This window comes from Myotis daubentonii, chromosome 21 (assembly GCF_963259705.1).
Source record: "Myotis daubentonii chromosome 21, mMyoDau2.1, whole genome shotgun sequence".
In the NCBI taxonomy this organism is placed as follows: Eukaryota; Metazoa; Chordata; class Mammalia; order Chiroptera; family Vespertilionidae; genus Myotis; species Myotis daubentonii.
The window spans coordinates 4,019,876-4,046,949 of NC_081860.1; the positions used below are offsets into that span (position 1 = coordinate 4,019,876).

A 27,074-nucleotide genomic window follows, 5' to 3' on the forward strand; every position below is an offset into this window, starting at 1 on the left:
GTGGGTGTGCATCGTGTCACTGTCTTGTTCCCATGTGTTATCTGTGTGTATTTGTGTATTCCCCTCAAAGTGATGTCCGAGTCTGTAGTCTGGGTCTGTGTGAGCCGGCCACAAGCCCTGCACCTGAGAGCCATCTTTGCCTGGGGGTGTTCTGTACCCGTGCATTTATGTGCTTATGATGTCTGCATGTTCCCTGTGAGATTGTATGTGTGCACCCCAGCAACAGGCAAATGCATAGGCAATCTCCACAGGGGTGATTTAGAGGACAGTATGTTCTTCTCTGCTCCGCAGGCTGAGCCCCTTCTCTTCCAAGCCACTGTTATACCCCTTTGGGTCCCATCTCAGGTTCATGAATGGATGAAGTGAAGGGTCATAGAACTGCAGGCTGAGCGAAGTTGGAGAACTGGGAAAGACTGGTGGCAGAATGGAAGAATAGAGTGTGGAGGCACTGTGTTTGGCAGACTCTAAGCCTTTGAGGGGGATCTGGAAGATCCTGAATCCCTGAAAAGGAATCACTGGATGGGTGCATATGAGGGAAAGCTGAGAGTGAAGAATCCTAGGACCCTAATTCCCCCTTAGGAATGAGGACCTGGATACCCCTGGAGAAGGCTGGGATATTCAGGTGGTCCTCCTAGTCCCTGAAGAGAAGGTCAATCCATTGCCCATGTGTAAGCTATTCTGACACCTAATAAGGAAGGTGCCTGGGGTTGCTTGGAGCATCACTTTAAGACTTCTAGACTCTCATCATTTACTGGGTGAGCTTGGACACTCAGGAACATTGAAACAAGGGGGGGAAATTAGGCCCAGTGCTCCCTCCAATGGGGATGAAGAGAACAATGGAGGGACCACATTTAGCACAGGTTCAGGCACAAATGCATGGGAACCTAAGACCAACACTGATGTTAATGTCAGCATTTTTACATTCAGCCCCACCTGATGGAGCCCTCACCTGAGCTATGCAAATGATAAAGAAACTCGGAGACAGAGTAGTGACTGATATTAATTTCAAAGTACATGGATGCTGGAATGCTTGCAGTCCTGTACCTTCCAATAAACATTCTTAACATGTGGATCTTCACCTCGAACATAGTGGGGGAACCGAGGCAGCCAGGGATTTATTTAAGGTCACACTCAGAAGTGGGCTCTGAGTTCATGGCAAATGACTTCTGACCAAATTCCTCTTATTGGAGTTCACTTCTTTGAATCTAGACAGTAGTGGTCGTGGGCAGCTCTCGGACAAAATGCACCTGGATGAGGGGAAAGTGAACCATCTGAACTAATTTCCACTGTCACTTCCTACCAATCTTCACTGCTCTTCTTCGCCCATACACAGCTCCAAAAGAGGCTGGCCCCATGTAGTCACAACCTGGGCATACTGAGATGATTCGCCAACCCAGTGAGCTCTTTGACCTCAGCAAGTCATATGCAGCAATGTATGTAAAATACCCAATCATGTATGAAGAGGTAGATACAAAAATGATCATGATGACACAGAGCGGTGGAAGGCAACATAGGATTCATGGGGTTTCATAAGTGTCTTTTTACATGGATATATTTCAAGTAAGCTATTTCTAAGGCAGGCTGTGTTTTTGCACCAGTTCTTTTATGTGCCGAGAATGAAGCACTGATAAGGGCAAGAGGATCTTGGTTTCAGCCATGCAGGAATGTATGGAAACACCAAAAGCATATGCTAAAAAATATATATACTTTAAATGAATTATACTTACATCTAACTTTTTTTTTAAAATATATTTTATTGATTTCCCACAGAGAGGAAGGGAGAGGGACAGAGAGTCAGAAACATCGATGAGCGAGAAACATCGACCAGCTGCCTCCTGCACACTCCCCACTGTGGATGTGCCCGCAGCCAAGGTACATGCCCCTGACCGGAATCCAACCTGGGACCCTTGAGTCCGCAGGCTGATGCTCTATCCACTGAGCCAAACCGGTCAGGGCAACATCTAACTTTTTGAAAAATATGTACTTTATTGATTTTTTACAGAGAGGAAGAGAGAGGGGTAGAGTCAGAAACATCACTGAGAGAGAAACATCGATCAGCTGCTTCCTGCACACTCCCTACTGCAGTGATGGTGAAACTTTCGAGCTCGGAGTGTCAGCATTTTGAAAAACCCTAACTTAACTCTGGTGCTGTGTCACATATATATTTATTTTATATATTTAAATGCCATTTAACAAAGAAAAATCAACCAAAATTGAGTTCACGTGTCACCTTGACACACGTGTCATAGGTTCACCATCACTGCCCTACTGGGTATGTGCATGCAACCAAGGTACATGCCCTTGACTGGAATCGAACCTGGGACCCTTCAGTCCACAGGCTGGCGCTCAGTGAACTGAGCCAAACCAGTCAGGGCTACATGTAACTTTAAGAAAGTTTGAAAAATGGGCAGTTCCCAATAATTTTATTATGAGGGTTCTTGTTGCTACTGTACCAGCATGTTGCAAATAAAATATAATGATGTGCTACTGATATATCTTAACATGTCTATGTTCAGTGCCTTCATTTTAGCAGTTTGCAACTGATGATGAGAGTATTTACATCAAGAAAAGTAACAAATATTATAAACCTACACTTCATTTAATGTAATGCTTAAACTTAAAAAAGGGTACTGGAGAATGTAAACAATGCAGATTAAATGTATAAGTATATTGCTACAACTGTGCTTAAGTTGAACATAGGATAAAAACAATGTGAGAACCACCTTAAGAGGTACTACTTCTTTGCTGCAAATGGGTGTTCTGGACAAACCCTGAGTCAGGCCCATTCCCCAGTGAGAGAGGAAGGATTGGAGATCCTGCCAAGAGTTCAGGGTATTTATTTATGTATTTACTTTTAAATCTGAGAGTTTATTTAAATTTCACCAGTTGCTCTTTTATAAAAAATAATGGTTTTATTTATTTCAAAAAGTAAGGGAGAGGTGGAAAGAGGTAGGAACATCAATGATGAGAGGGAACCATTGATCAGCTGCCTGCTGCATGCACACCCCTGGTGATGGAGCCCACAACCGCAGCATGTGCCCTTGACTGGAATCAAACCCAGGATCCTTCTGTCTGCAGGCCAGCACTTTATTCACTGTGCCAAATCGGCTAGGGTGTGTTCAGAGTATTTACAATTTATATAAGAACAACAGAGCATGCAGGGTTTGTAATTCATATGTTCATGTGAAGCAGGTGGTAGAGGAGTAATCACTACAGCCATAAACCTTCACAGTGACATCAATCATGTAGAAGACCTGGACAGGATAGCAAGGGCAAGCAGTTCCTTATGACCTCACTTGTACCTGAAACTTATGAGGAAACTAGCAGAGTGGATGTTCTGATAAAAAGGGAGTATATTAAGGTAAACGTGTATCATAGTATCCTTCAGTGTTGTTATTCCAGGTAAGCAAAAGAAAACATTTCCTGTAAATTTAAGGTTTTTCTCCAGTGTTACATCTCAGGTGTCTCATAAGGCTACATGTTTGGGTAAAAGATTTCCCACAATCTGTACACTCATAAGGCTTTTCTCCAGGGTGAACTCGTTGGGGTTTATTGACATTAAACTTACTTCAGAAGGACTTCCCACAATCACTACACTTAAAAGGCTTTTCTCCAGTGGGAATTCTCTGATGTTGAATGAGGGTGGAACTGTTACTGAAGGACTTCCCACAATCTGTACACTCACATGGATTTTCTCCAGTGTGACCTCACTGATGTTTACTGACATCAGGCTTACTTCTGAAGGACTTCCCACAATCACTACGCTTATAAGGCATTTCTCCAGTGTGAATTCTGTGATGTTGAATGAGATTGGAACTGTTACTGAAGGACTTTCCACAATCTGTACACTCATATGGCTTTTCTCCAGTGTGAACTCGCCGGTGTTTACTGACATTAGACTTAATTCTGAAAGACTTTCCACAATCACTACACTTATAAGGATTTTCTCCAGTGTGAATTCTCTGATGTTGAATGAGTTTAGAACTTGTAATGAAGGATTTCCGACAATCTGTACACTCATAAAGTTTTTCTCCGGTGTGAACTCGCTGGTGTTTATTTACATAAGACTTACTTCTGAAGGACTTCCCACAAGCACTACACCTATAAGACTTTTCTCCAGTGTGAATTCTCTGATGTTGAATGAGGGTGGAACTGTTACTGAAGGACTTCCCACAATCTGTACACTCATATGGCTTTTCTCTAGTGTGAACTCTCTTATGTTGAATGAGGTTAAAGATTCGTCTGAAAACTTTTCTACATTTGTCACACTCATAACTCAGTTCTCCAGAACATTCACCATTTAGAATCAACAACTTTCTGGTTGTGGCTGGCAGTTTTTTCACATTCACCCCACTGGTGATGACTTTCTCCACTGAGGTATTCTTGTAAAAACTCACTGCCACTGTGTGGCTCCTCAGTGTTCTGAGAGGCCTGGGGCTGGAGAAGCTCTGAGAAAGCTTCAACATCTTCCCCTAACTCCCTGCTGTTTGAAGGCACCTCTGACAAGTAGAAGCTGCTCCTGGTCACAAGTGAGGGCCTGTTCATAGCTTCTTTCCAGAATGTCTCCCCACTGACATCCTTCTTTTTCTGGTGAGGGTTTGCACTGGAACAGAATTCTCTCACACATGCGTCACTAAAGAAGCATTTGCACTCAAAGTATTCTGCTTGGGACTCAGTCAGGTGCAAAATATCTTTTAACACTGAGAAACACCGCGTACAGGAATGCGACTTCGGGGGTGCTGGAGCTGTCTCAGAATCCCTGACATGTGATTCTCCTTGTATAGATATACTCTGATCAGAACACACCTCCTCCTCATCCCTTTTATGCCAACAACCTGAAAACAGAAAAAAGGTGAGGAAATGAATGATGACTGTGGTGACAGGGGGAACTTTCATTACAAAAGTGTGTTTCCCATGACACCTGGGTTCCATGCAATTTTCAGAAAAGAAGTGCAGGAAGCAATAATAAGAGGCTTCTGTGAAGTTCTGGGCCTCTGCAGATCATAAAAGAAGGAAGACGACACCAGGAATATGACACAAAGATGGCAAACACCACATGGAAGAGAGGTAAGACTTCCAGCCCTTCCTTATGCTAACAGTGTTCAGTAGGGCTTGTCTGCAATGGCTCTAGGTTCTTGAGAATGAAACTAAAACTTCTCATGCAATATTTCGTCTTTTCTCTGTTGCCTTTAGATACAAAACGAGCCCAGGATTCCTGAATTCTTTCAGCTCAGCCACTCTAACCAAAACCTTACAGGGTGGCATTGCAGCCTGTCACTCTCTTTCATCCATCACACCATGTATCACCCACATCACTGTTCTGGATGCTGTGACCTGGGCTTCAGGACCTGACAGGCACCCAAGGATGGAAGGTAAATGGAATGAGGCTGAATAGAACTCTGCAAGCAAAACAGAGTCAGGAAGGCACACAGGCCTCAATACTGGCTGTGGCTGCTCAACAAGCTCAAACCACTGCACAATGGGAACACTGCCTCTGAAGCCTCATCCTCTTGTGATCCAGCGCTGGGGCCTATGAATGTGTTAACAGAACAAAGGGCTCAAAATGCCCACCTTGAGAAAGAAGCTGAAAGTAATATACATGCCAATCACCACGAGTAAATACACCTGTCCTGGGCTTTCATTGGCTAAATACGGCCATCATTGGGCGCATTGCCCTTTGTGTAACTTCATTTTTCTGGCCCACCAGGTGGCATTAGGATCCCAGTCACTGACTGATCATTGCAAACATTGGTATTGGGGCACCCCAGTGCCACGGAAATGACAACTTTAGGATTTGATGGCTGGTCCCAGGTTTCTGGGAAGTGTTTTATTTGGAGATATTATTTCCGATTCCATGAGCATTTCAGAATGCTTCCTGAGGAGGAAATCATTATTTCAATTATTTCTGAAGACTACAAATCTGGATGGATATATTGTTTTTAAGTTTTTTATTTGATTTTTAGTATAGAGAGTAGAAGGGAAAGGAAAAGAGAGAAACACTGATTTGTGCCTCCTGCATGGTCCCTTCCACCTACTGGGAATCCACCAAGAAAGCCTGGCTTGTGCCTCACCAGAAATCAAACTGATAAGCTTTCTGTTCCTGGGACTACGCTCAACCAAAGACCCACTCCAGTCGTCACATGTTTTTAGTTTTATCAAAAAAATCACATTAAAGATAAATACACATAATCCTATCATATTTGTTTAAAAACAAAGTTTGAAAACATACATAGGTGAACAAGTTGACATTTCCTGCATTGTCTACACGTTTGTTGTCAGTACACATTGTGAAGCCATGGAGTTAAGAGTTACTGAATGTTCACTACAGGTGCCAGGCCCTGGATTCAATGCTTCAAATGCATTATTATTTCAAGGTAAATTGACTGCTTGTAGAGTTTAATAAAAGGCAGGGCTGGAAGTCAAACCCCTGTATCTCCAATAACAACAGAGCTCTGGCTTCTAATGTTAGGCTCTGCTGCCTCCTCGAGAGTAGAGTTGGTAATGCATGACCATTAGGATGGGCTAGATATTGTTGTGGATAACAAACAGCCCCAAGGCTTTGGTAGCTTATACTAAGGAAGGTATCTTTCTTGGTCATGCTATATGTCCTCCTTGGTTCTCCTGGGACTGGTATAAAAGGAATCCACCATGTAGATATCTCCTACATATATCAGAGATGGACAGCGACAGTGGCCACTCTGTGCTTCCAGATTTTTCTGTTAGAAGTGACAGCTTCACTCCCAGCATATTTCACTGATCAAAGCACATCACAGGGCTGCAGCCAAATCCAGGGGGTCAGATTGAGAACCTGACCTACTTGATGGGCCTCGTTGATGTGCTCATATGTGATCACCTCTTTTGGAACTGTGCAGAGGCAAAGGAGATGGGTGGGTTTTGGTAGGAAATGACTATGGAAATCAGCCAGTGTGGTTCTCTCTGTCTTCATTCACATGGATTTTGTTCCAGAACTGCCCAAAACCATCACTGTCAAGATTCAAAGGAGTGAACTTCAATAAAAGGAGAAGGGTTAGATATCATTGGCAGCAAACAAGAACACATTTCTGAGTGTGACCTTTGCTAAAGCCCTGGCTGCCTCGCATCCCCCATTATTGTTGAAGACCCACATGTTAAGAATGTTGACTGGGAAGGATACAGGACTCGAATGCATGCAAGCATTCCAGCATTCATGCTCTTTGAAATCAACATCAGTCACTACTCTACCTCCAAGTCTCTATCTTTTGCATTGGCGAAGTGAGTGCTCCATCAGATGGGGCTAATTGTCAAAATGCTGACATTAACACCAATGTTGATATTATGCATCCATTCATTCTGTGCCTGAACTTGTGCTAAATGTGGCCGCTCCATAGTTCTCTCCATTCCCATTGGAGAGAGCCCTGGGCCTGATTTTCCCTCCTCATCCCAATGTTCTTGGGTGCCCAAGCTCACCCAGTAAATGATGAGTGTCCAGATACCAGAAAATTATGCTCTGAGCAGCCCCAGGCACATTCCCTATTAAGTGTCAGCCTAGCTTACACATGGGCAAGGGATTGACCTGCTCATCAGGGACTAGGAGGACCGCCAAACTCTCCCAGCCCTCTCCAGGGGTATCCAGTTACTCATTCCTGGTTGGGGGGGGGGGGAGGGGAGAGGGGAATCAGGGACCTAGAATTCTTACCCCTCAGTTTTACCCCATATACACCCATCCACTGATTCCTTTCCAAGGATCCAAAATCTCCCAGATCCTCCCCGAAGGCTTAGAGTACTTCCAAAACAGCACCTCCACATTCTATACCTCCTTTCTGCCACCAGAGTCTTCCTCAATTCCCCACCTTTGCTCAGCCTGGGGTTCTATGACCCCTCACTTCATCCATCCATAAGCCTGACACGGGACCCAAAGGGGTAAAACAGAGGCTTGGAAGAGCAGGTGAAAAAGGGGCTCAGCCTGGGAAGCAAGGAAGATGAACACATTATCCTCTAAATCACCCCTTTGGAGATTGCCTATGCATTTGCCTGTTGCTGGGGTGCACACATACACAATCCAACAGGGAACATACAGACACCATAAGCACAGAAATGCACAGGTACAGAACACTCCCAGGCAAAGATGGGCTCTCAGATGCAGGGCTTGTGGCCAGGCTCACACAGACCCAGACTACAGACTTGGACATCACTTTGAGAGGAACACACACAAACACAGATAAAAATACACGGGGCCACCAAGACAATGTCACAAGGCACACCAACACACACAGTGGACACACACAGGCACACACAAGAAGAGACATACATGGAGACAGAAGAGTGACACAAAGAGAATAAAAACACACACAGATACAATCAGGCACAAAGTAGCAGCAAATTCACACATACAACCAATACCAACACATGCAACAGAAACACTCTCTCAAATGCTGAGTCCTACTAATACACTGTTTGAAGGAAACCTTAAGAATTAAAGTGTTTCCTGGCCAGGTGGCTCAGTTGGTTGGAGCATCATCTTATAACACCCTACCCCCCAAAAAAGATTGTGGATTTGATCCCTAGTCAGAGCATGTACAGGAAGCAAGTGATCCATGTTCCCCTCACATCATTGTTTCCTCTCTCTCTCTCTCTCTCTCTCTCTCTCTCTCTCTCTCTCTCTCTTTCTCTCTCTCTCTCTCAAAAATCAATAAACATATCCTTGGCTGAAGATTAAAAAAGAAAAAACACACAATTAAGGTATTGAATTTTGGAGAAGATAGCATTAAATATGGAGCCATCCTCTAAAACAGTTATCCTAATCATTTGAACTCAGTTGATGCCTGTCTTCTTTTACCTAAGAAGCCAATAGAATCAATTTGTAAAACATGTATTTGTAAGAAAAAACAGCACAATAATTCCAGCAATTTTATTTATAAAACCCCAAACGTGAACATAAACAAAACCATAGTCAGATCAAAGGATAAGTGGATAATCCAAATAATACAATATTTCTTAGCAACAAAAAATTAACTATTTACATAAATATCATTGTTGAATCTCAAAATAACTGTGCAGCATGAAGGATGCCAGTGTTTCTTAAAGATTATACACCTTATAATGCCTACAAATAATGAAAACTATGAATTAATCTATTTCAAAAGAAGTTATATCAATGCCAGCATGGAGGGCTTGGGAAGCAGAAAGAGTATAAAAGGGTAAGAGGACCCTACCTTGTTTGGCTCAGTGGATAGATCATCAGCCTGCGGACGAAAGGTCCCAGGTTCAATTCCAGTCAAGGGCACATGCCAGGGGTGCGGGCTCGATCCCCAGCGGGGGCATGCAGGAGGCAGCCAATCAATGATTCTCTCTCATCATTGATGTTTCTATCTCTCTCACCCTCTCCCTTCCTATCTGAAATCAATAAAAAAATATATTAAAACTAGAGGCCCGGTGCACGACATTCATGCACTGGGGTGGGGCGGGGGGCGGAGGGTCCCTCAGCCCAGCCTGCACCCTTTTGCAGTCTGGGATCCCTCAGGGGATGTCTGACTGACTGCTTAGTCCTTGCTCCCCGTCAGCCGGCTTCTGGCTGAGGGACGCTCCCACTGTGGGAGTGCACTGACCACCAGGGGGCAGCTCCTGTATTGTAAATCTGCCCCCCGGTGGTCAGTGCGTGTAATAGCGATCGGTCATTCAACCATTTGGTTGATTTGCATATTACCCTTTTATTAAACAGGATAAAGGACATAAGGTAAATACAGGGTGTGGCAAAAGTAGATTTAGAGTTGTTGGTATTGAAAATAATTAAGAAGTGATAATATAAGTATAAATGCCACCATATCCAGTGTGGTTCAGTTAATTGAGCATCATTCCATTCACGAAAATGTCACTGGTTCCATTTCAGGCCAGGGCACATGCGTTCCTGGATCCCCAGTAGTGGGCTTACAGGAGTCGGAAGATTGATGTTTCTCTCCTTCTTCCTTCTGCTCTAAAAATTAATAAAAATATGATTTAAAATATATAACATAGTTATTTAAGAAAAGAGAATAAACTCTGTGTTTTGTATGCTCACAACTGTAAGCCTGCTTTTGCCCCACCATGGGTATGTGCAACAGAGAAACTTATTTCACCTGTGAAAGTTTCAGAGCTTTATCCGTATGTTCAAACTCACCAAAGAGTACACATTGGAAAAGTACATTTCATTGTTTTCCAGTTATACATATATCTAAGTAAAGCCTTAAAAAGTGGATCCAGCCTAACAGGTTGGGCTCAGTGGATAGATAGAGCGTCGGCCTGCAGACTGAAAGGTCCCAGGTTCAATTCCTGTCAAGGGCATGTACCTTGGTTGCGGGCATATCCCCGGCGGCGGGGGCGGGGGGTGGGGGGCGCGTGCAGCAGACTGTTAATCAATGTTTCTCTCTCATCGATGTTTTAACTCTCTATCCCTCTCCCTTCCTCTCTGTAAAAAATCAATAAAATATATTTTTTAATAAAGTGGATCCAAATAAAAACTTAGGTATCCCTCTGTTGTTAGAAAATTAAGTTGAGCAGATAGAAGATACCTGAGCTCCGGACCCCCCCATGGATGCCACACTGTCTCTTATCAATAGATTGGGTATCAAAAAATAGGTTAGAGAGGGATGTTGGCCATAAAGAGAGTGTGAGTGATTTGATACTGGTCTTCTCAGGAAATTGCCTTGTAGTCCCTCCAATTGTTCCTCTATGACATCAAAAACATGGCATCACACTTCATCAGCTTGATCCCATTCCCAAGGTGCAGAGGCCATCACTTTTCACCATCTGCTGCACATAGTTCTTTGAACAACACAGCGTCATTCCCAGAGGCACAACTTCAAACGTAATGCAAATTTTCCATGGTGTGGATAAATTATTTCCTAATCACCTTCTTTTCCAAAATTAAAGTTCACCACGTCCATAACCTCTTTCTCTCTTACCCTTCTTCCTTACCCATGCCAGTGGAAATTGACAAGCCTGGGTAGCAGTGATGAATGCTACCTCATTCCCATCAACCAGTGTGTGACTCCCAACAACATAAGGCAGGTGGTTAGTTAAATGGCACCTAAGCTCTTACCCTAGCATGTAGCACCTAAACCGTTTCTTTACAGGCAATTACCCTAACATTCACTGTATGGTTACATCCAGGGACCACCAGAAATAGACTCTTCCTTCATTCATTCTTATGTCAATGTCATGGCTCTGTGGCCATGAATTCACTCCAAGTGCATGTCACTCTTTCTACCACACCTCTCTCAAACCTGCACTTCCACAGCCCCAGCCCCCATACTCATCACCTGGCCTTTTACTTATTACTCAGCATGTGTGGTCCAGAGGACGGTTGCCAAATTGAATCACAATCAAATACTGCCTAGACTCTGATAGTACACACTCATAGAGGCAGCCTTGAGTCCTGCTATGTAGGCCTCTCTGCATGACTGTTTTTTTATTCCTTCAACCTCAACTATTAAGAACAATCAGATCTCAGATATCCATAGCCCACCTCCTATTATGCTGCACTTGATGTCCCTTCGCTAGTCACAGCCAACATCCCTCCCTTAACCTTCACCCAAGTTCTAGCTCCGATGGCTCTCTGCACCATGCCCAGTGAGTCTCACAGATGACCAATCAAGCCTCTTAACTAATCCACAAGGCTAAGTGCAACTCCCCATGGCCAGGCCACACCAAGGGTCACAACAAAATCCTGGTGAGAGTTTAGAAAAGTTGTTATGTACCAGCCCTAGCCTCATCGTGTTTGAATTTCCCGTTGGCCTCCAATTAATCTCAGGTCCACTCAACTTTTAAAGGCCTTGACCACTGCAAAACCATTATCTCTCCCCCACACTCTACATGACAACTTCTGTCCCAATGCTGTGCTGTGACAAGCCCCTCCCACAAACAGTGGCCCGAGCAAGAAAGCCAGTCCTCAGGCTCACACTGCCCCTTCTGAGCTACTACCACCATTACCAACCTGACCATGATTCCCTGTATTAAAGTGATCGACAGTCCTGGCTGATGTGTCTCAGTTGGTTGAGCATAGACCCATGCACTGATGAGGTCACATGCCTGGGTTGTGGGCTGGATCCACAGTAGGGATTGTGCAGGTGGCTACCAATCCTTGTTTTTTGCTCATCCCTGTTTCTCTGTCTCTCTCCCTCTCCCTTCCTTTCTACATCTAATATCTATATCTATATCTATCTATCTATCTATCTATCTATCTATCTATCTATCTATTAAATATACCTGTGGGCTCCTGATTCATCTCGCTTTTTACTCCAAGCCTTTGCACATTCTGGAACCTGTCTGGAGGATCTTGCCTTCATTACACTGGTTGCCAAAAACAAGGTCCACGTCATGAAGCCCTCCCTAGTCCTGACCTTAAGAGGCTGGGCTTAGTGTCTGTTCAAAGTCCCCAGGTCTAAGGGATACAAGAGCAGCGGACACTCCCAGGACTCTACTATCTCCGAGGCCACAAGTGTGTGAGGCCATGAAGTAAGCTCCACAAACCCGTACACCTAATCGACTCTGCATTTGCAGGAATTTGTGGAAAGAAAATGGTCTGTTGAGAGCCTAACAACCACCAGGCTCTGTGGCAGCGGTTCTCAACCTGTGGGTCATGACCCCTTTGGGGGTCGAACGACCCTTTCACAGGGGTCGCCTAAGACCATCGGAAAACACATATATAATTACATATTGTTTTTCTGATTAATCACGATGCTTTAATTATGTTCACTTTGTAACAATGAAATTGGGGGTCACCACAACATGAGGAACTGTATTAAAGGGTCGCGGCATTAGGAAGGTTGAGAACCACTGCTTTAGACCCATAACAGGCCCGGGTTCCCGAATCCTCCCTGCGCAGTCGCCCCATCACGTCCTGACAAGGCGGCCCTGCAGCCTTTCACCCTCTTCCCCCATCAGCCCCGTGTCACCCACGAGGGACTCACCATTCTGAGCGCGGGGACCTGGGCGGCGGGACCTGAGAGGCCGGTCCCCCAGGCTGGAGGGTGAAATGGGGTCCGGCTGCGGGGACGCTGTGAGCAGAGAGGAGTCCGGGAGGCACGGGGACCCCAATCTCGGGCTGTTGGGCTCAAGGAGCCTCAGACACACCCCGCACGGCAGGCGCGCTGCCTCCCAGGCCTCCTCCTCACGACCAGCGCCCTGAAGCCTGTGAATCTGTGAACAAAGACCTGAAAGTTTACAATGGCCACCGCGAGGCGGAAGGCGGAAGTCCCGCCCTAACCGGATGCGCAGGCACCAAAATGCCCTTTAGCTCCGCCTACACGAGTGCAGTTCCTTCTGGGTAATGTAGTTTTCTCCACTGCCCTGGGCATCCCAGCCAATAGGTGAATAAAGGTGTTATGGCCCAGCAAGTGAAGCCTGGGGAGGGACTGGATGGTACCAGAAGCCTGGCTAACTGGAGCAGTCTGACGGATCTCTGAGGGGAAGAAGGTGGGAGGAATGCAAGAGATCCACCAAAGAATATATACAGAGGGGGGAAATGGGAGACATCGATAATACTATCAACAGTAAAAGATATATGCATTTTTGAAAATTTTAAAATAATACAGCCCAGCTGGTGTATCTATCTCAGTGGTTGAGCCTCGACCTATGAACCAGGAGGTCATGGTTCTTTTCATTTTATTCTTTTTTTTTTTAAAAAATAATTTGTTGTTTAAAGTATTACATATAGTATTACATATAACTCCCTTTTCCCCCATGGAGTTCTGCCCAGCCACCCCCATGCCTCAGCACATGCCCTTACCCCCCATAGTGTCTGTGTCCATTGGGTTCACTTATGTGAATGCATATAAGTCCTTTGGTTGATCCCTTAACCCCTCCTTCCCCTGACTTCCTTCTGACGTTCTGAAGTTTGACAGTCTGTTGGAGGCTGGTGTTGGGATATAAAAGATGATTTCTGAGACAGATATATTTTAAATGCCTATGGCTCCTCATTACCTCAAATAATATTTCTTCTATTGCATATCCTGCCCCAATACTGTGTCCTGCAACCATTTTTTAAAAATTCTGTGGAAGTTTACCATCATTACTGTCTCCTGGTACATTTCTGTGTTTGTCATTTTCTCTAGAGAACTATCCTTGAGGTGAGTAAACTAAAGCGCCTTACAGATGCACTTTTACTCAGAAATAAGCAAACATGTTTAAGCCCCTGGAATTTGTATGTGCATTCAGGACTGCAAATTTCCTTCTGGCAATTATTTTTTCTGAAGGGGCTGCCCATCAGCCCTTCTGAAGGTAGTCTGGGGCTGGAGGCAAGCTGTTAGGACTCCTAAGGAGAAGGTCAAGTCCTGCCACTGCACCCACAAGCCAGCCAGGACCCCCCTTTCTAATGTCAGTTGTCCAAAGCAGCTCTAGTGCCCTCCTTTCATCTCCCAAATGGGGAAGGGGGGGGGAAATCCACGCTCCCAGCAGGCCTTCCAACTGGACTCTGCCACTCCTTCACATATTTTCTCAGGGAGGCCCCCACTGACCACCACTGGCTTCACCTTGTGCCTGAGTTCCTGTCACCTGTCACGGCTGTCCTGTTCACTGTCTGTGGGCTGTCCTCCACTAGGACTCCAGCTCCTAAGGGAAGGGGACTCTTTATCTCCGGAGTCTGGGACAGTTGGGACAACAGTGTCCATGCCCTGGGTCCTTACAAGTCTCAGATGTGCCTGCCCTTGGCTGCTGCCTCTACATCCAGTCTGATTCCAATTCTCATTCCTAGAGCCTTCCCTCAACCCACCTTCTCAAGGACCCTGCCCCCCCTCCAGCCCTGTCCCAGACCCCAACCTCTCTGCTCCTTCACCCACACACTCCAGCAGCACACTATGCCCAGAGTTTAGGGTCCATCAACTCACTTCAGGAGCATCCCTTCAGTGGGAACATCCCAGTCACAGCCAGGAAAGAGTGTAGAGGGTGGGTTGTTCAGGCAGTAGAGCAGTCTCAGTGTAGCAGGGTGGATGTTTACTCATGAAGGAAAGATCAGGGACACTTTCTCTCTCAAGATTGATAAATATCTGGAACCTTCTTTAGTGGCTAAACTTTAAGACACTGGTAACCCAGGACAGGATCACCTGGCTCAGCAACCTGCACCCCCTCCTGCTGGGCAGATAGGGAATCAGCCTCTGCAGAGACAGATCCCCTCCCTCCCTGGGCTGGGCAATGGCTGGAGCACTTCATTACAGTGGACTAGGTTGTCCCTGACTGGATTACAAGGTTTCTTGGATCACATGCTGACTCCCAGGTCATGGCACCCAGGAACTCCTGCAGCAGAGCTTGCTCCCTTTCCCACTCACCATGGCCCCAAAGAACAGAGCAGCCACCATCCTGGACTAGGACTAGGGAGGGCCTCCGAGCCACACACATGGCCCAGCACCAATTCTCCCTGGCAGCTTCCCTGGGCCCTTTCCTGCTTACAGTCTCGATACCTGCGAGGAATCTGGACACTTCATTCCCCTGATTCTGAAAGAGGTCATTCTCAACATCCAGCTGGAAGGTGCAGAGACATCAAGGGCATGTCCAGGAGGAAAAATTCCCTGGTGCTTTTAGACACAGAGATCGCACCGATGTCATCATCCCCTGGGGGTGATTGTGCAGCTCAGTTCTGGACCCACCCTGCTACACTGACTGCCCTCGTGGGAAACTTGGCTGCTGGTCACCATGGGGCCCTGGGCTGTGCTGTTTTTCACAAGTGTGTGGACTGATTGGGTGATTAAAACATATATACTTATTTTAGAGAGGGAGGAAAATAGGAATCCTACCTAATAATAGACAAACATGGTAATTGACCATACCTTCGCTACACCTCCCATTGGCTAATTAGCACGACATGCAAATTAACCACCAACAAAGATGGTGGTTAATTTGCATATACTGGCTGGGAGCGAAGACTGAAGTCAACGTGGAAGCAAAGCGCTACAGAAGAGAGCTAAGTAGAGGCGGCGGATGAAGCAGGGGGTCCCTCGGGGATGAGGACGACGGAGCCCCAACGCACTAGGGTGTCTGCATGCACAACTCCGGAGACCAGGTTCAGTGACGCAGATCCGTTTTATTGTGGAACTACAGGGGTATATGTATATATAGCATGAGGGGACCAATTAGAGGGAGACACATTGCTACAGGCGACCAATGGCTGAAAGGCTGGGGTACTGTGCACGTGGCTCTAGGAGTTTGTTCAGGCAGGCGTTGCTACTTCCTGGTGTGTCAAGGAAGCATGTCATGGTGGAGTGTGCTCACACCATTGCATCAGCCGCAGTGCTGAGACATACTTCCCGAGCTCTATGTACAGCGGAGACAGGAACAGAGCCAAGGCTGCGGAGATGGGAGGGCTGGAGGGGAAACCCAGCTGGAGTGGCTGGGAGCAGGAGGGCAAACTCATCCGGAGCAGCTTGGAGCGGGTGGGCAAACCCAGCTGCAGCGGCTGGGAGCAGGAGGGCAAACCCATCCGCAGCGGCTGGGAGCAGGAGGGCAAACCCAGCCGCAGAGGCTGGGAGCGGGAACGAAGCCTGCCTCAGCAGGTTTCGCTGCCTTCTCTGCTTTGCTCCAGCCATAGGAAGCCCTATTCTTGCAGGAATATTCCTGCAAGGGGCCTCTAGTATATATATAGAGAGGGACATCCATTTTTTGTTCCATCATTTTTGTACATTTTTGTTTGGTTCTTGTAGTCACCCTGACTGGGATTGGAACTTGAAACCTTGCATTATTGAGATAATTTCCTGACTCACTGTATGGTCAAACATATGTGGAATTTTAAGTAAAATAATCTAATAATGTACCTGAGAATAGATAGGTACAAAAAAAACCATCACTATGACAGATAGTGGTGTAAGGCTGCAATCGGGTTCATGGGTTCCATAGTATCTTTTTCACATGGATATATTTCAAGTAAGCCATTTCAAAGGCACACTGTATTTTTGTATCAGTTATTTTTTATACAAAAAAATGAAGCACTGATATGGGCCTGAGGAACTTGGTTTCAGCAATGCAGGCTTGCAGAGAAACACCAAAAGAGCATGTTTCTTTTTTTAAATTTCTTTAATGTCCATTTTAAATTAATTCTACTTAAATCAAATTTTAAAAAATGTTTAAACTTGATGCTTCCCTATAATTTTACTTTTTTATTATGAAAGTTCTTGAGCATATTTGGTATTGCTATTTCAGCATATTGGAAATAAAATATAATGATGTGTTACTTAAATATCTTATCATGTCCATGTTTAGTTCCATCATTTTGGTAGTTTGAAGTGCACAATGATGAGAGTATTTACACCAGTGTTATTAACAAAGATTACAAATGTAGACTTCACTTAATGCATTATTGAATGCTTGGATTTAAATAGGAATGGAGGAGAATGTTAAAATGCATTGCCCTTTCAGTAGCTGACATTTTCAGAACCAACAGGTGGCATTAGGACCCCAATCACTGACTGATCATTGCAAATATAGGAGTTGGGGCAGCCCAGTTGCACTGGAAAATGACAACTCTCGGATTTTGGATGTGTTGTCTTCAATTGATCTCTTGTTTTAAGATATTATTTCAGGTTCTGTAATGCTCAGAATTCTCCTTGAAGTGAAAATTATTATTTCAATTATTCCTGAAGACCACAAATATTAATAGATTTATATACATACTATTTAAATTGGGAGAGAGAGAGAGAGAGAGAGAGAGAGAGAGAGAGAGAGAGAGAGAGACTCAATGGCTGGCTTCTGCAAGGACCCACTCTGGCGTGCCCCCTACCATGTGCCCTCACTGGGATTGGAACTGGAAATCTTTCTGTGCTTGGGAGCATGTTTATCCAATTAAACCACTCCTGGAGGCCCATTTCTGGTTTTCCATATGAAAATATCACACTATTAAGAGAAAAACAGGTATTTGTGGCAAGTTCCTCAGTCAGGGACTTGACCCATTTGAGTGCAGGAAATTGGAATAACCCATGGGTGACAACAAGTAGGTGTTTGATGGTTTATTACAAACAGAGCAACCCAAACCTGGCTGGCCAGTGGCACCTTATTTACACATTCAAACAAAAGAGCTCTCATGCCAATTAGTGATGCTCACGTTAAATTAACATAAACAGGTTATATAAGTGTGCTCTTATGCAGTATATATAGTGCTACTGCTGAATGATTGTGCCCACACATACATAAGGCATAAGGGGCCTTTACCATTGAAATACTGCTGTATTCTTTCCTGTATTCATGGACATGGCAAGTTGGCCTTGGACCTCTGGCATACTCTGGACAGGGCCCCTACAGCAGACCATGTATATATGAATGCCTAAGAGACCAAACAAATGAATGACCATTTGTCCGGTCACTATGATGCGCACTTACCACCAGGGGACAGATGCTCAACACAGGAGCTGCCCCCTGGTGGTCAGTGTGTCCCCACAGCAGAAGCGTTGCTCAGCTGACTGATAGAAGCAAGATGCCATGCTCACAGCTGGCAAGCCCAGCTGCAGCAGTGCCAGCCTCTCCCGCCTCCAAGGCAGTTGTCTACCTAGTGGCAGAAGCTGCAGGCATAGTGGGGCCAGGATGAGCAGGAGTGGCATGGCACCCAGGCCGAGTACAGATTTTGTTATAATACCCCAAACCTGGAAATAACCAATTTTATAGACAGATCAGTAGATGAAGTTGCTTTCCATAGAATAAAATACTACTCAGCAATAAAACAAGTTCAATATTCACATAAGCATTTGTATTGGATCTCAAAATTTCTGTAGCATTAAGGAAACCAGTATTTGTTAAAAAGTACGCACCTTACAGTGCCAAAGGAAAGAAAAGGAGAAATCACCAGAAAAGCAGCTAAGTGAAACAGAGGCATTCAATACATCAGAAAAAGATTTCAGAATAAGGGCCATACAGTTCATAAGCCAGATGGAGTAAAAAATCAACAATTTATGTAAGTGCCTCTAAAATTATGAAAAATATGAACTAATCTAGTGTAAAGGATGGAAATGAATGATTGCATGGAAGACTTGGAAAGTCAGAAAGAGAGATTATAAAAGGGCAGGAGGAAAATGTAGAGTGTGGGAAATGTAGGATTACAGTTGTTGTTTTGGAAAATAATCCTATATAATGAAGAGGTAACATGCAAATTAACCCTCCTTTCCTAACAAGGTGGCTGCCTACCACTAGGCTTGCAAGCGGGGGGCTGTGAAGGACAAGCAAACGACTGAACAAGCAGGCTGCATGGGGTGACCAAGCTGGCAGGGGGGTTAGTGAGGGATGACCAAACGACTGAACAGCAGGTGGCATGCGGTGACCATGCTGGCAGGGGGGCCATGAGGGGCCACCAGGCCAGCAGGGCTGGGTAGGTGGGGGAGACCAGGGCAGCGGCAGGGGGCAGTAAGGGGTGAGAAGGCCAGTGTGGGGAGGGGGCCGTTAGGAGTGAGGAAGGGGACAGTTGGGGGTGACCTGCTGGCAGTTGTAGATCATCCAAGGGGTCCCAGATTGGAGAGGGTGCAGGCTGGGCTGAGGGAATGCCCCTTCCATGTACAAATTTTGTGCACCAGGCCTCTACTTAATACATAAAAATACAGGAATAAACTCTGCTTTCACCATGGGTGGGTGTCATTCAGGGCACTGAAACATTCTGATTCAATTCCAGGTCAGTGCATAGCTCCTCCTGGGTCCCCAGTAAGGGCTGTGCAGGAGGGAGCACATGTATGTTTATCTCTTTCTCATCCCTTCCCTCCTTTTTTCTTAAATAAGATAAGTAAAATAAAGGTATTTTAAAGAAATATATTTAAGAAACACAAGTGCTATGGTTTCTGTACTCACAACTAAAAGTGTACTTTTGCCACACCTTGTATATAGTGAGAGATAAGATTATTTCACCTGTGGTGGTTTCACAGCTTTATCTCTTGATCAAGGCTCAAAATATAACACACATTAGAAAAGTGAACTTTCTTGCATGTCATTTCTCATTTCCTGGGAGGACCATCATTGCCTCAATGGCAGAAAATATTTGAAAGCTGTGAAGAGTATGCCATGGAATCAATAGGAATGCTGACTGGTTACAAAAGACACATCCTGGGACTGATTACAAGATTATCATTTCTCCAGCCTTGAGTTCTTACATACTGAGAAATTATCCTTGATATAAACACCATATAGACACCAGGGCAACCCACAAAACCATTAAATTATTTTCTCTGTCAATAACTTTAGCTACAGGAATCAGTTATGGAGGTCCTGAGAATGTATGTAAACAAAGGTCACACAAGCCACAGGCCCAGGAACATTTGTGGATTGACGTTCAAAAGATACACTTTCCATGTAATTTATTGCAGTCACTCCCATCAGTGAATACAGTGTTTCTGTCTCACTACAGTGTTCTGTAGTTTTACCTCAGAGTCTTACAACAAATGTCACAAGACTATGAAATTTCGTACTTCATGGCACATGGCTCCTTTGTAGTATGTGGGGAGGAGTTCCCCAAAACATTGCTGAGACTCATGTAACACATACTTTGAACAGAGAACATAATTCCTATTGTGAACAGAAGACCAGCAAACGCCACCTCTTCTGGGTGACCATTGATCTCACCAATAACCAAGGTACTGGGATGCAAATTAAAACCACAAAGTAACGCTGTCTTTCTTTCAAGGCCTTTAGTAACAGTACAAAATAAGCTGGTATTGGGTATTGGGCAAAGAGTGATTTTCTGCCATCATGCTCTCTCTGCCTTCCGAAGCACTGAAGGTTTAACGTCCCCACCATATCTGCTCACATCTACATGCTGACAGATCACAACAGTGCTTTCAAATCATCACAGGAAGTAAATAGAACCAACACAATGAAAGGCACAACCGAAAAAAGCCTTTACCAAAATAGCATAAACCTGAGCCAGAGTATTTCAAATTGGTGAAATAGAACCTAAGCCAGTCATCACAGCATAATGTGAGAGCCACCTTAAGAGGTACCACTTTTTTTTTTTTTTTTACGAGGATGAGGCGCTGGATTTTATTTAACATTTGACAATTTAAAAATAAAATCCCAAATGTTTAGCAGCAGAAAGAAACCAAATGCCAGGAGTCACCTGGTAAGTGAAGTCCTGAGGTGGGTTACCCACTGACCCTCATTTGTGGACTAACCGTGGCCCAGCTCCGTCTGGGCGTAGGTGCCAATTATCTGGAGTCCTTGGGCGGGAAGCAGCCATTTCTCTTTCTGAGCAGTGGTGCCCTGATTCAGCAAGGTGGGAATAAACATGGAGAAATTGAGGCCCACAGGTTCCACAAAATTGATCACAAGTAGTTTTTTACACCACATGATTTCATCAGGGTCTGAAATGCCGAACTCCCTGATCTTCTTCACCAGGGTGCACTCTTCCTGACAGCCACCTCGTAGCGCTGGCTGCGAGTGAGGAAGTTCAAGTCCTCATGCTTGAAGTCTGGGTCGTTCAGAATCAGGTTCTCGATCTCTCGGCGTCGCCGGGTGTTCTCCGGGCTGCCATCCAGGATGTGCGTGAGCAGCTCGGGCTTGAAGCTGGCGGAGGGACGCTCCCGGCGCAGGTCCTCATTCATGGTGACAGCCATTGGGAGCAACTGAGGCCGAGGCGGCGTCAACGAAGGTTGTCAAGGTACCACTTCTTTGCTGCAGTTGGGTATTCTGAACAAACCCTGAGTCAGGCCCATTCCCTAGTTAGAGAGGAAGGAATGAAGATCCTGCCAAGAGTTCAGGGTATTTATGTATTTATTTATTTATGTATTTATTTATTTATTTATAAATGAGACTTTATTTAAATTTTGCCAGTTGTTCATTTGTTTTAAAAATATATTTATTTCAGAGGGGAATTGAGAGGTAGAGAAAGATAGGAACATCAATGATGAGAGGGAATCATTGATCAGCTGACTCCTGCATGCAGCCCACTGGGGGTCGAGCCCGCAACCCCAGCATGTGCCCTTGACTGGAATCAAACCCAGGACCCTTCTGTCTGTACACCGACACTCTATCCACTGTGCCAAACCGGCCAGGGTGAGTTCAGAGTATTTAGAATTTATTCAAGCACTAGAGAGCATGCAGGGTTTTTGACTGATTCACACTGTCTATGTGAGCCAAGTGGTAGAGGTGAAGTCACTTCAGTCATAAACCCTCACAGTGACATCAAACACGTAATAGACCTGGGCAGGATGCCAGTTTAAGCAGCTCCCTAAAGCCTCACTTGTATCTGAAACTTATGAGGAATCTAACAGAGTGTATGTCCTGAAAAAAAGGGAGTATATTAAGGCAAATGTGTATCATAGAATCTCCTTCAGTGTTGTTATTCTGGGTAAAAAAAAAAAAAGGAACCATTCCCTATGCATTTAAGGCTTTTCTCCAGTGTGAAATCTCAGGTGTCTCATAGGCTATATTTTCAGGTAAAAGCTTTCCCACAATCTGTGCAGTCATAAGGCTTTACCCCGTGTGAACTGTCCTGTGGAAATAGAGATGACTATTTTGCCTAAAAGACTTCCCACATTCACTATACACATAAGGCTTTTCTCCAGTGTGAATTCTCTGATGTTGAATGAGGTTAAAGATTCGTCTGAAAACTTTCCTACAATTGTCACACTCATAAATCAGTTCTCCAGAACATACACTCTGAGATTCAACAACTTTCTGGTTGTGGCTGGCAGCTACTTCACATTCACCCCACTAGTGATGACTTTTTCCACTGAGAATTTCCTGTGAAACCTCACTGCCACTGTGTGGCTCCTCATTGTTCCGTGTGCCCTGGGGCTGTAGAAGCTCTGAGGGAGCTTGGATGTCTTCCCCAACCTCTCTGCTGTTTGAAGGCACCTCTGATAAGAAGAAGCTGCACCTGGTCACAAATGAGGGTCTGTCCATAGCTACTTTCCAGGACATCTCTCCACTGGCATCCCTCTGTTGTTGGTGAGGGTTTTCACTGGAACAGAAGTCTCTCACACATGCGTCACTGAAGAAGTGTTTGTGCTCCAAGTATTCCACTTGTGACTCAGTCACGTGCAAAATATCTTTCAACACTGAGAAGCACCGCTTGCAGGAATGCGACTACTGGGGTTCTGGAGTTGTCTTAGAAGCCCTGACTTGTGACTCTCCTTGTACAGATACACTCTCATCAAAACAGGACTCCTCATCATTCTTTTTATGCCAACAACCTGAAAACAGAAAAAAATGTGAGGAAATGTGTTGAGTGTTTCCTTCCACGACTCGCGTGGAGTAGGGTTCAGTATCTGAAAGAGGAGCCGCACAACAAATGAGAGAAAAAGACACGAGATAATTTTGCAATATTGGGGGACCAGGCGGCAAGTCCCGAAGGACTTCCTCTCTGTGCTCAGGCCTCACCAAGCTTTTATTGATCTGGGATGCACCCATAGCATAGCCCTAGGCAGGTGACCCCCTGCAACAGGCAGACTAGCCCATCAGCAAGGATTTACATAATAATAAATGGGGGAGTAGTTTCAGCCACGCTGTCTGGACAAACAGAGGTGGCGCCTAGCTCTGACTTTTGGGAGGGCTTCAAAGGCACCCAGCCTTCGGGGGGGCGGGGGGGTTCTCTGTCTATGCTTATCAGATAGTGAAGGCAATAAACAGTTTCCCACATCTCCCCCTTATTTTTTCTTTAAAAAATAATCAAGTCCCAATTTCAATGTCCAAAAGTTCTGAGTCCATGTTTCAATGTCCAAAAGTTCATGTGTACACGCCAGCAATGAAATGTTGGTTCTGGATGGTGGAAAATGCAGGTCCGGTCCTTTCTGGTCTGGTCCTGGGCAACCTGCAGCTACGCACAGCTGCTGACTGCTAGCATGGCAAGGCGTCTTCACCATCTCCATCTCTGAACTGTCTCTTCTGTCTTTGTGGCTGGAGCAATCTGGTCAGTTTCTCTCTGGGATCCCTTGTTGCAGGAATCCACATTGTCTTGGAGTTGTTCTCTGAAAGTATACAAACATATTCTCGACCAAAGGTTAATAATTGAAATTTTACTTGGGGAATCCTTTTTATATTTGCCCAAATGATTTTCCTTTGGCTTATTTTGACACCACATATGTTTTTCATGGGTGTCTTGCTGTTAGCATTACAAAATGAAAAAGAAAATTTTCTAGATGCAATTTTAGTTACAGGATATTTTTCCTTACATGGTATTCTTCCTCTATATTATTCCATTATCCCCCCCTTTTTTTGATTTAATTAGGAGGCTTCTTGGAAACTTTATAATGCAGTCTAGATAACTTTAAATATTAATTTTTTTGCACAAAAAAATTGAACCTGAACATGCTTTAGGTTCATAGCATGTTTACCATGAACATTTTTGTTAATACTTTTTGAATAATTACTTATTTCAAATTAGCCAAATTTAATTAATTTGAAAACTATTTTTGCTGTCAAATTTAATATTTTAACAATAATCTTAATTTACACTGTAAATATTAATTGAAAGGATTACTTTACATCCTTGTGAAGGCTCTGAGCATTCCTGTTGTTAGGCTAGATTTAGACATAGGGTCTGTTAGCCAAGCCTCCGTTTTTCTGGGTACTGATTTCAGCTGGACCAAATCTCTTCTATTTGGTTCCTGATCTGGGCTGGGCATGGAAGTAAGAAGCAGCCATGGGGACAGGAGACCTTCCTCAGAAGGGCCGAGTGTTCAAGCCCGTGCACCATTGGGGGGGGGGTGAGGATCTGTGCCCCACCTTTGTTGCACCCCAAGTTTTCTCCTACTGGCCCCCAGCTGTGCCTGTCTTAGGTCGTCCCACCCTGTGGGATCTTACCCGCTGTTGACTACCAGCTATCTCTGAGCCAAGTAGGGTGATGTGAGATTCAGATCTGTCTCCTTGATAGCCTATGTCCCTCTGGCCTCCATGCCCAGCAACTGCCTTTGGATCCCCTCGCCTGCTGGCGGGGCCCCGGCATTGATCATAGGGAACCCAGGTTTCTTCTCCAGAGAGGGCCCAGCTTACGCCATTGGGCAAGAGACAGATCCATGGTACCAGCTTTTCATGATCCCAGCTTAAACAGAGAGCTCAGATAATAGCTGTAGGCAATTGGATTCCTCTTGGCAAAAAAAGTCAAGATAGGTCAATACAGAATGCTTAAGTGCCTTCCCCAGGAGGCCCTCCACACAGTGGAAAGGAATAAATCCCTTCATGTAAAGCATTCAAATTCATTTGTAAATTTGTTTGGGATAAATGCACAATATACTCTTATAAAGCATCAAAAATTATTAATAAAACTTTGTAGAATAATACCATGTAAGAATATTCTTTGCTCTAGGTCATGACAACTTAATTTTAAACTCAAGGTTTGGAATGAGGAACCTAGTTTTCAGAAAAAAAGAAGAAATTTACAGAAGCAGAGACAGCATGCTATCCAAATTACAGTTCTGGATAAACACATTATCTAGAGTCCTTGGGTAACCTAGGTAAAACTTAGGCATGTTATCTGAATTACAGTTTTTACCTGAATTAATTGTTACCATACTTCACTTTACCATGCCCCAGGTGGTCTCTGGGCTGTTGGTTGTCTGGTTTGTTTTCCTCCTGTTCCTCATCTTCAGTGGACTGCTTGGAGTCGCTGCTTTCTGTGGCTGGGGTATTTGATTGTTTACAGCTACATGTTATGTCTCCAGGCGCAAGATCTTCAGTCTGGCTAGATTCCTGATGCAGTTTAATATTTCTAGCAGGAATCCATATGGGTTTGGAAAAATTCTCTGGGAATATACAAGTGTACCCTCTGCCAAAGGTTAATAATGGGTCAGGTCCCTTCCATAAACCAGATTCGGGATCCTTCCATTTAACTATACCATTTTCTTTTGTTTTATTCTGACACCAATGTAGCTCCATAGGTGTCTTTGCATCAGCATCACAAGTGAAAAAATTTAGAGTAATTAAGGCTTGATGCAGCCTACCCACAGGTGATTTCTCCATCATCCCCCTTTTTTTTGTTTTCCAAGTTGGGATTTTTAAAAGCTGATGAGACTCTGAAGCCTCTTTTAATAAAGCAACCAATTGATCAGCATGTGCATTTCCCTTAGTTAATGGACTAGGTAATATTCTGTGAGCCCTGATGTGAGTGATATAAAAAGGGTACTTTCTCTGCTGCACAATCTGCTGAACTTGCTTAAATAGTAAGAATAAACTTTGGTCACTAAGCCATTTCAACCGGGCAGTTTCAATTCTACTTACTAGGCCCGAAGCATAAGAGGAATCAGAAATTATGTTAACAGGCTGTTGGAAATCTTGCAACGCAGCCTTAATAGCTTCTAATTTAATTCTTTGCACAGAAGTATGACTGGCCAGTATGACTCGGTCAGAATTTATAGTATGATAGGCAGCTTTCCCATTAGATGACCCATCAGTAAAAACAGTTAAAGTTCCAGGAATTGGTTCCTGCCTAGTGTTTTTTGGTATAATGATGGAGGTCTTATATAAAAATTGTAAAAGTTTATATTTTAATAGGTGACAGCTAAGTTCCCCTGAATATCCACTTAGCCCAATTTGCCAATTTACGTCAGTTTGAAACAACATTCATTCTTTTAACTTTACTTGTCCTAAGTTATGGACAGTAAATGACATTAATTACATTTCTGGTATTAGTCACTAAGTAAATTTACTAAACTTTGTTTAAGGAGGCAAAACACAAATTATTTAATTTAGCTTATGAGGTCCAATATATTGATTTTTAATTTTAGTTAGACAGCTGAAGGAAACCTCTTTTCATTTCCTTCCAGACAGCTTTCTTTCTCATACAAGCAACAAATGTAAGGAACATGGTTGCCTTTTGAGATTTTAACAAATGCTGTTGCAAAGCTATATATTTCAAGTGATTTTTCATTTATGGTGACTAAATTATTGTCAGATTTAGTATTTTAACAACAATCTGTAAATGTTAGCAATTATATTTTTAAAGAATATACCCTTTGGCTTATTTGCATATACAGAGGAATCATGGGAAGCCTTCAGTAACCTTTTTAGAAGAATTTTACTTTACTAAGATTCAATTGCTTACAAGGATTAGTAAATTCAGTAAAGTTTTATGTCTGATACACGAGGTGCAAACGCTGCCCCACCTCCAGCCTAATTTAAAATACAGCAGCGGGGAGCTTTTGTTAGTTTAAGTAAAGACATTGCTACTAATA

The 27,074-nt window shown here is 44.2% G+C and overlaps 1 protein-coding gene and 1 long non-coding RNA gene across 2 annotated transcripts in view; one reads left to right on the forward strand and one right to left on the reverse strand.

Annotated features, from left to right (window-relative positions):
- LOC132222884 (gastrula zinc finger protein XlCGF26.1-like) overlaps positions 1-13,205 on the reverse strand; it is a 64,987-nt gene extending 51,782 nt beyond the window's left edge. The window contains exon 1 of the mRNA XM_059678231.1: positions 12,924-13,205. Coding sequence (XP_059534214.1) covers positions 12,924-12,926 — 3 coding nt within the window. The 5' untranslated portion in view covers positions 12,927-13,205. The remainder of the gene's footprint in view (positions 1-12,923) is intronic.
- Positions 4,851-8,654, forward strand: LOC132222912 (uncharacterized). The gene is made up of 2 exons (XR_009450330.1): positions 4,851-5,067; positions 5,194-8,654. It is a non-coding gene; the product is annotated as an uncharacterized LOC132222912 (long non-coding RNA).
- Positions 13,206-27,074: the final 13,869 nt, after the last annotated feature.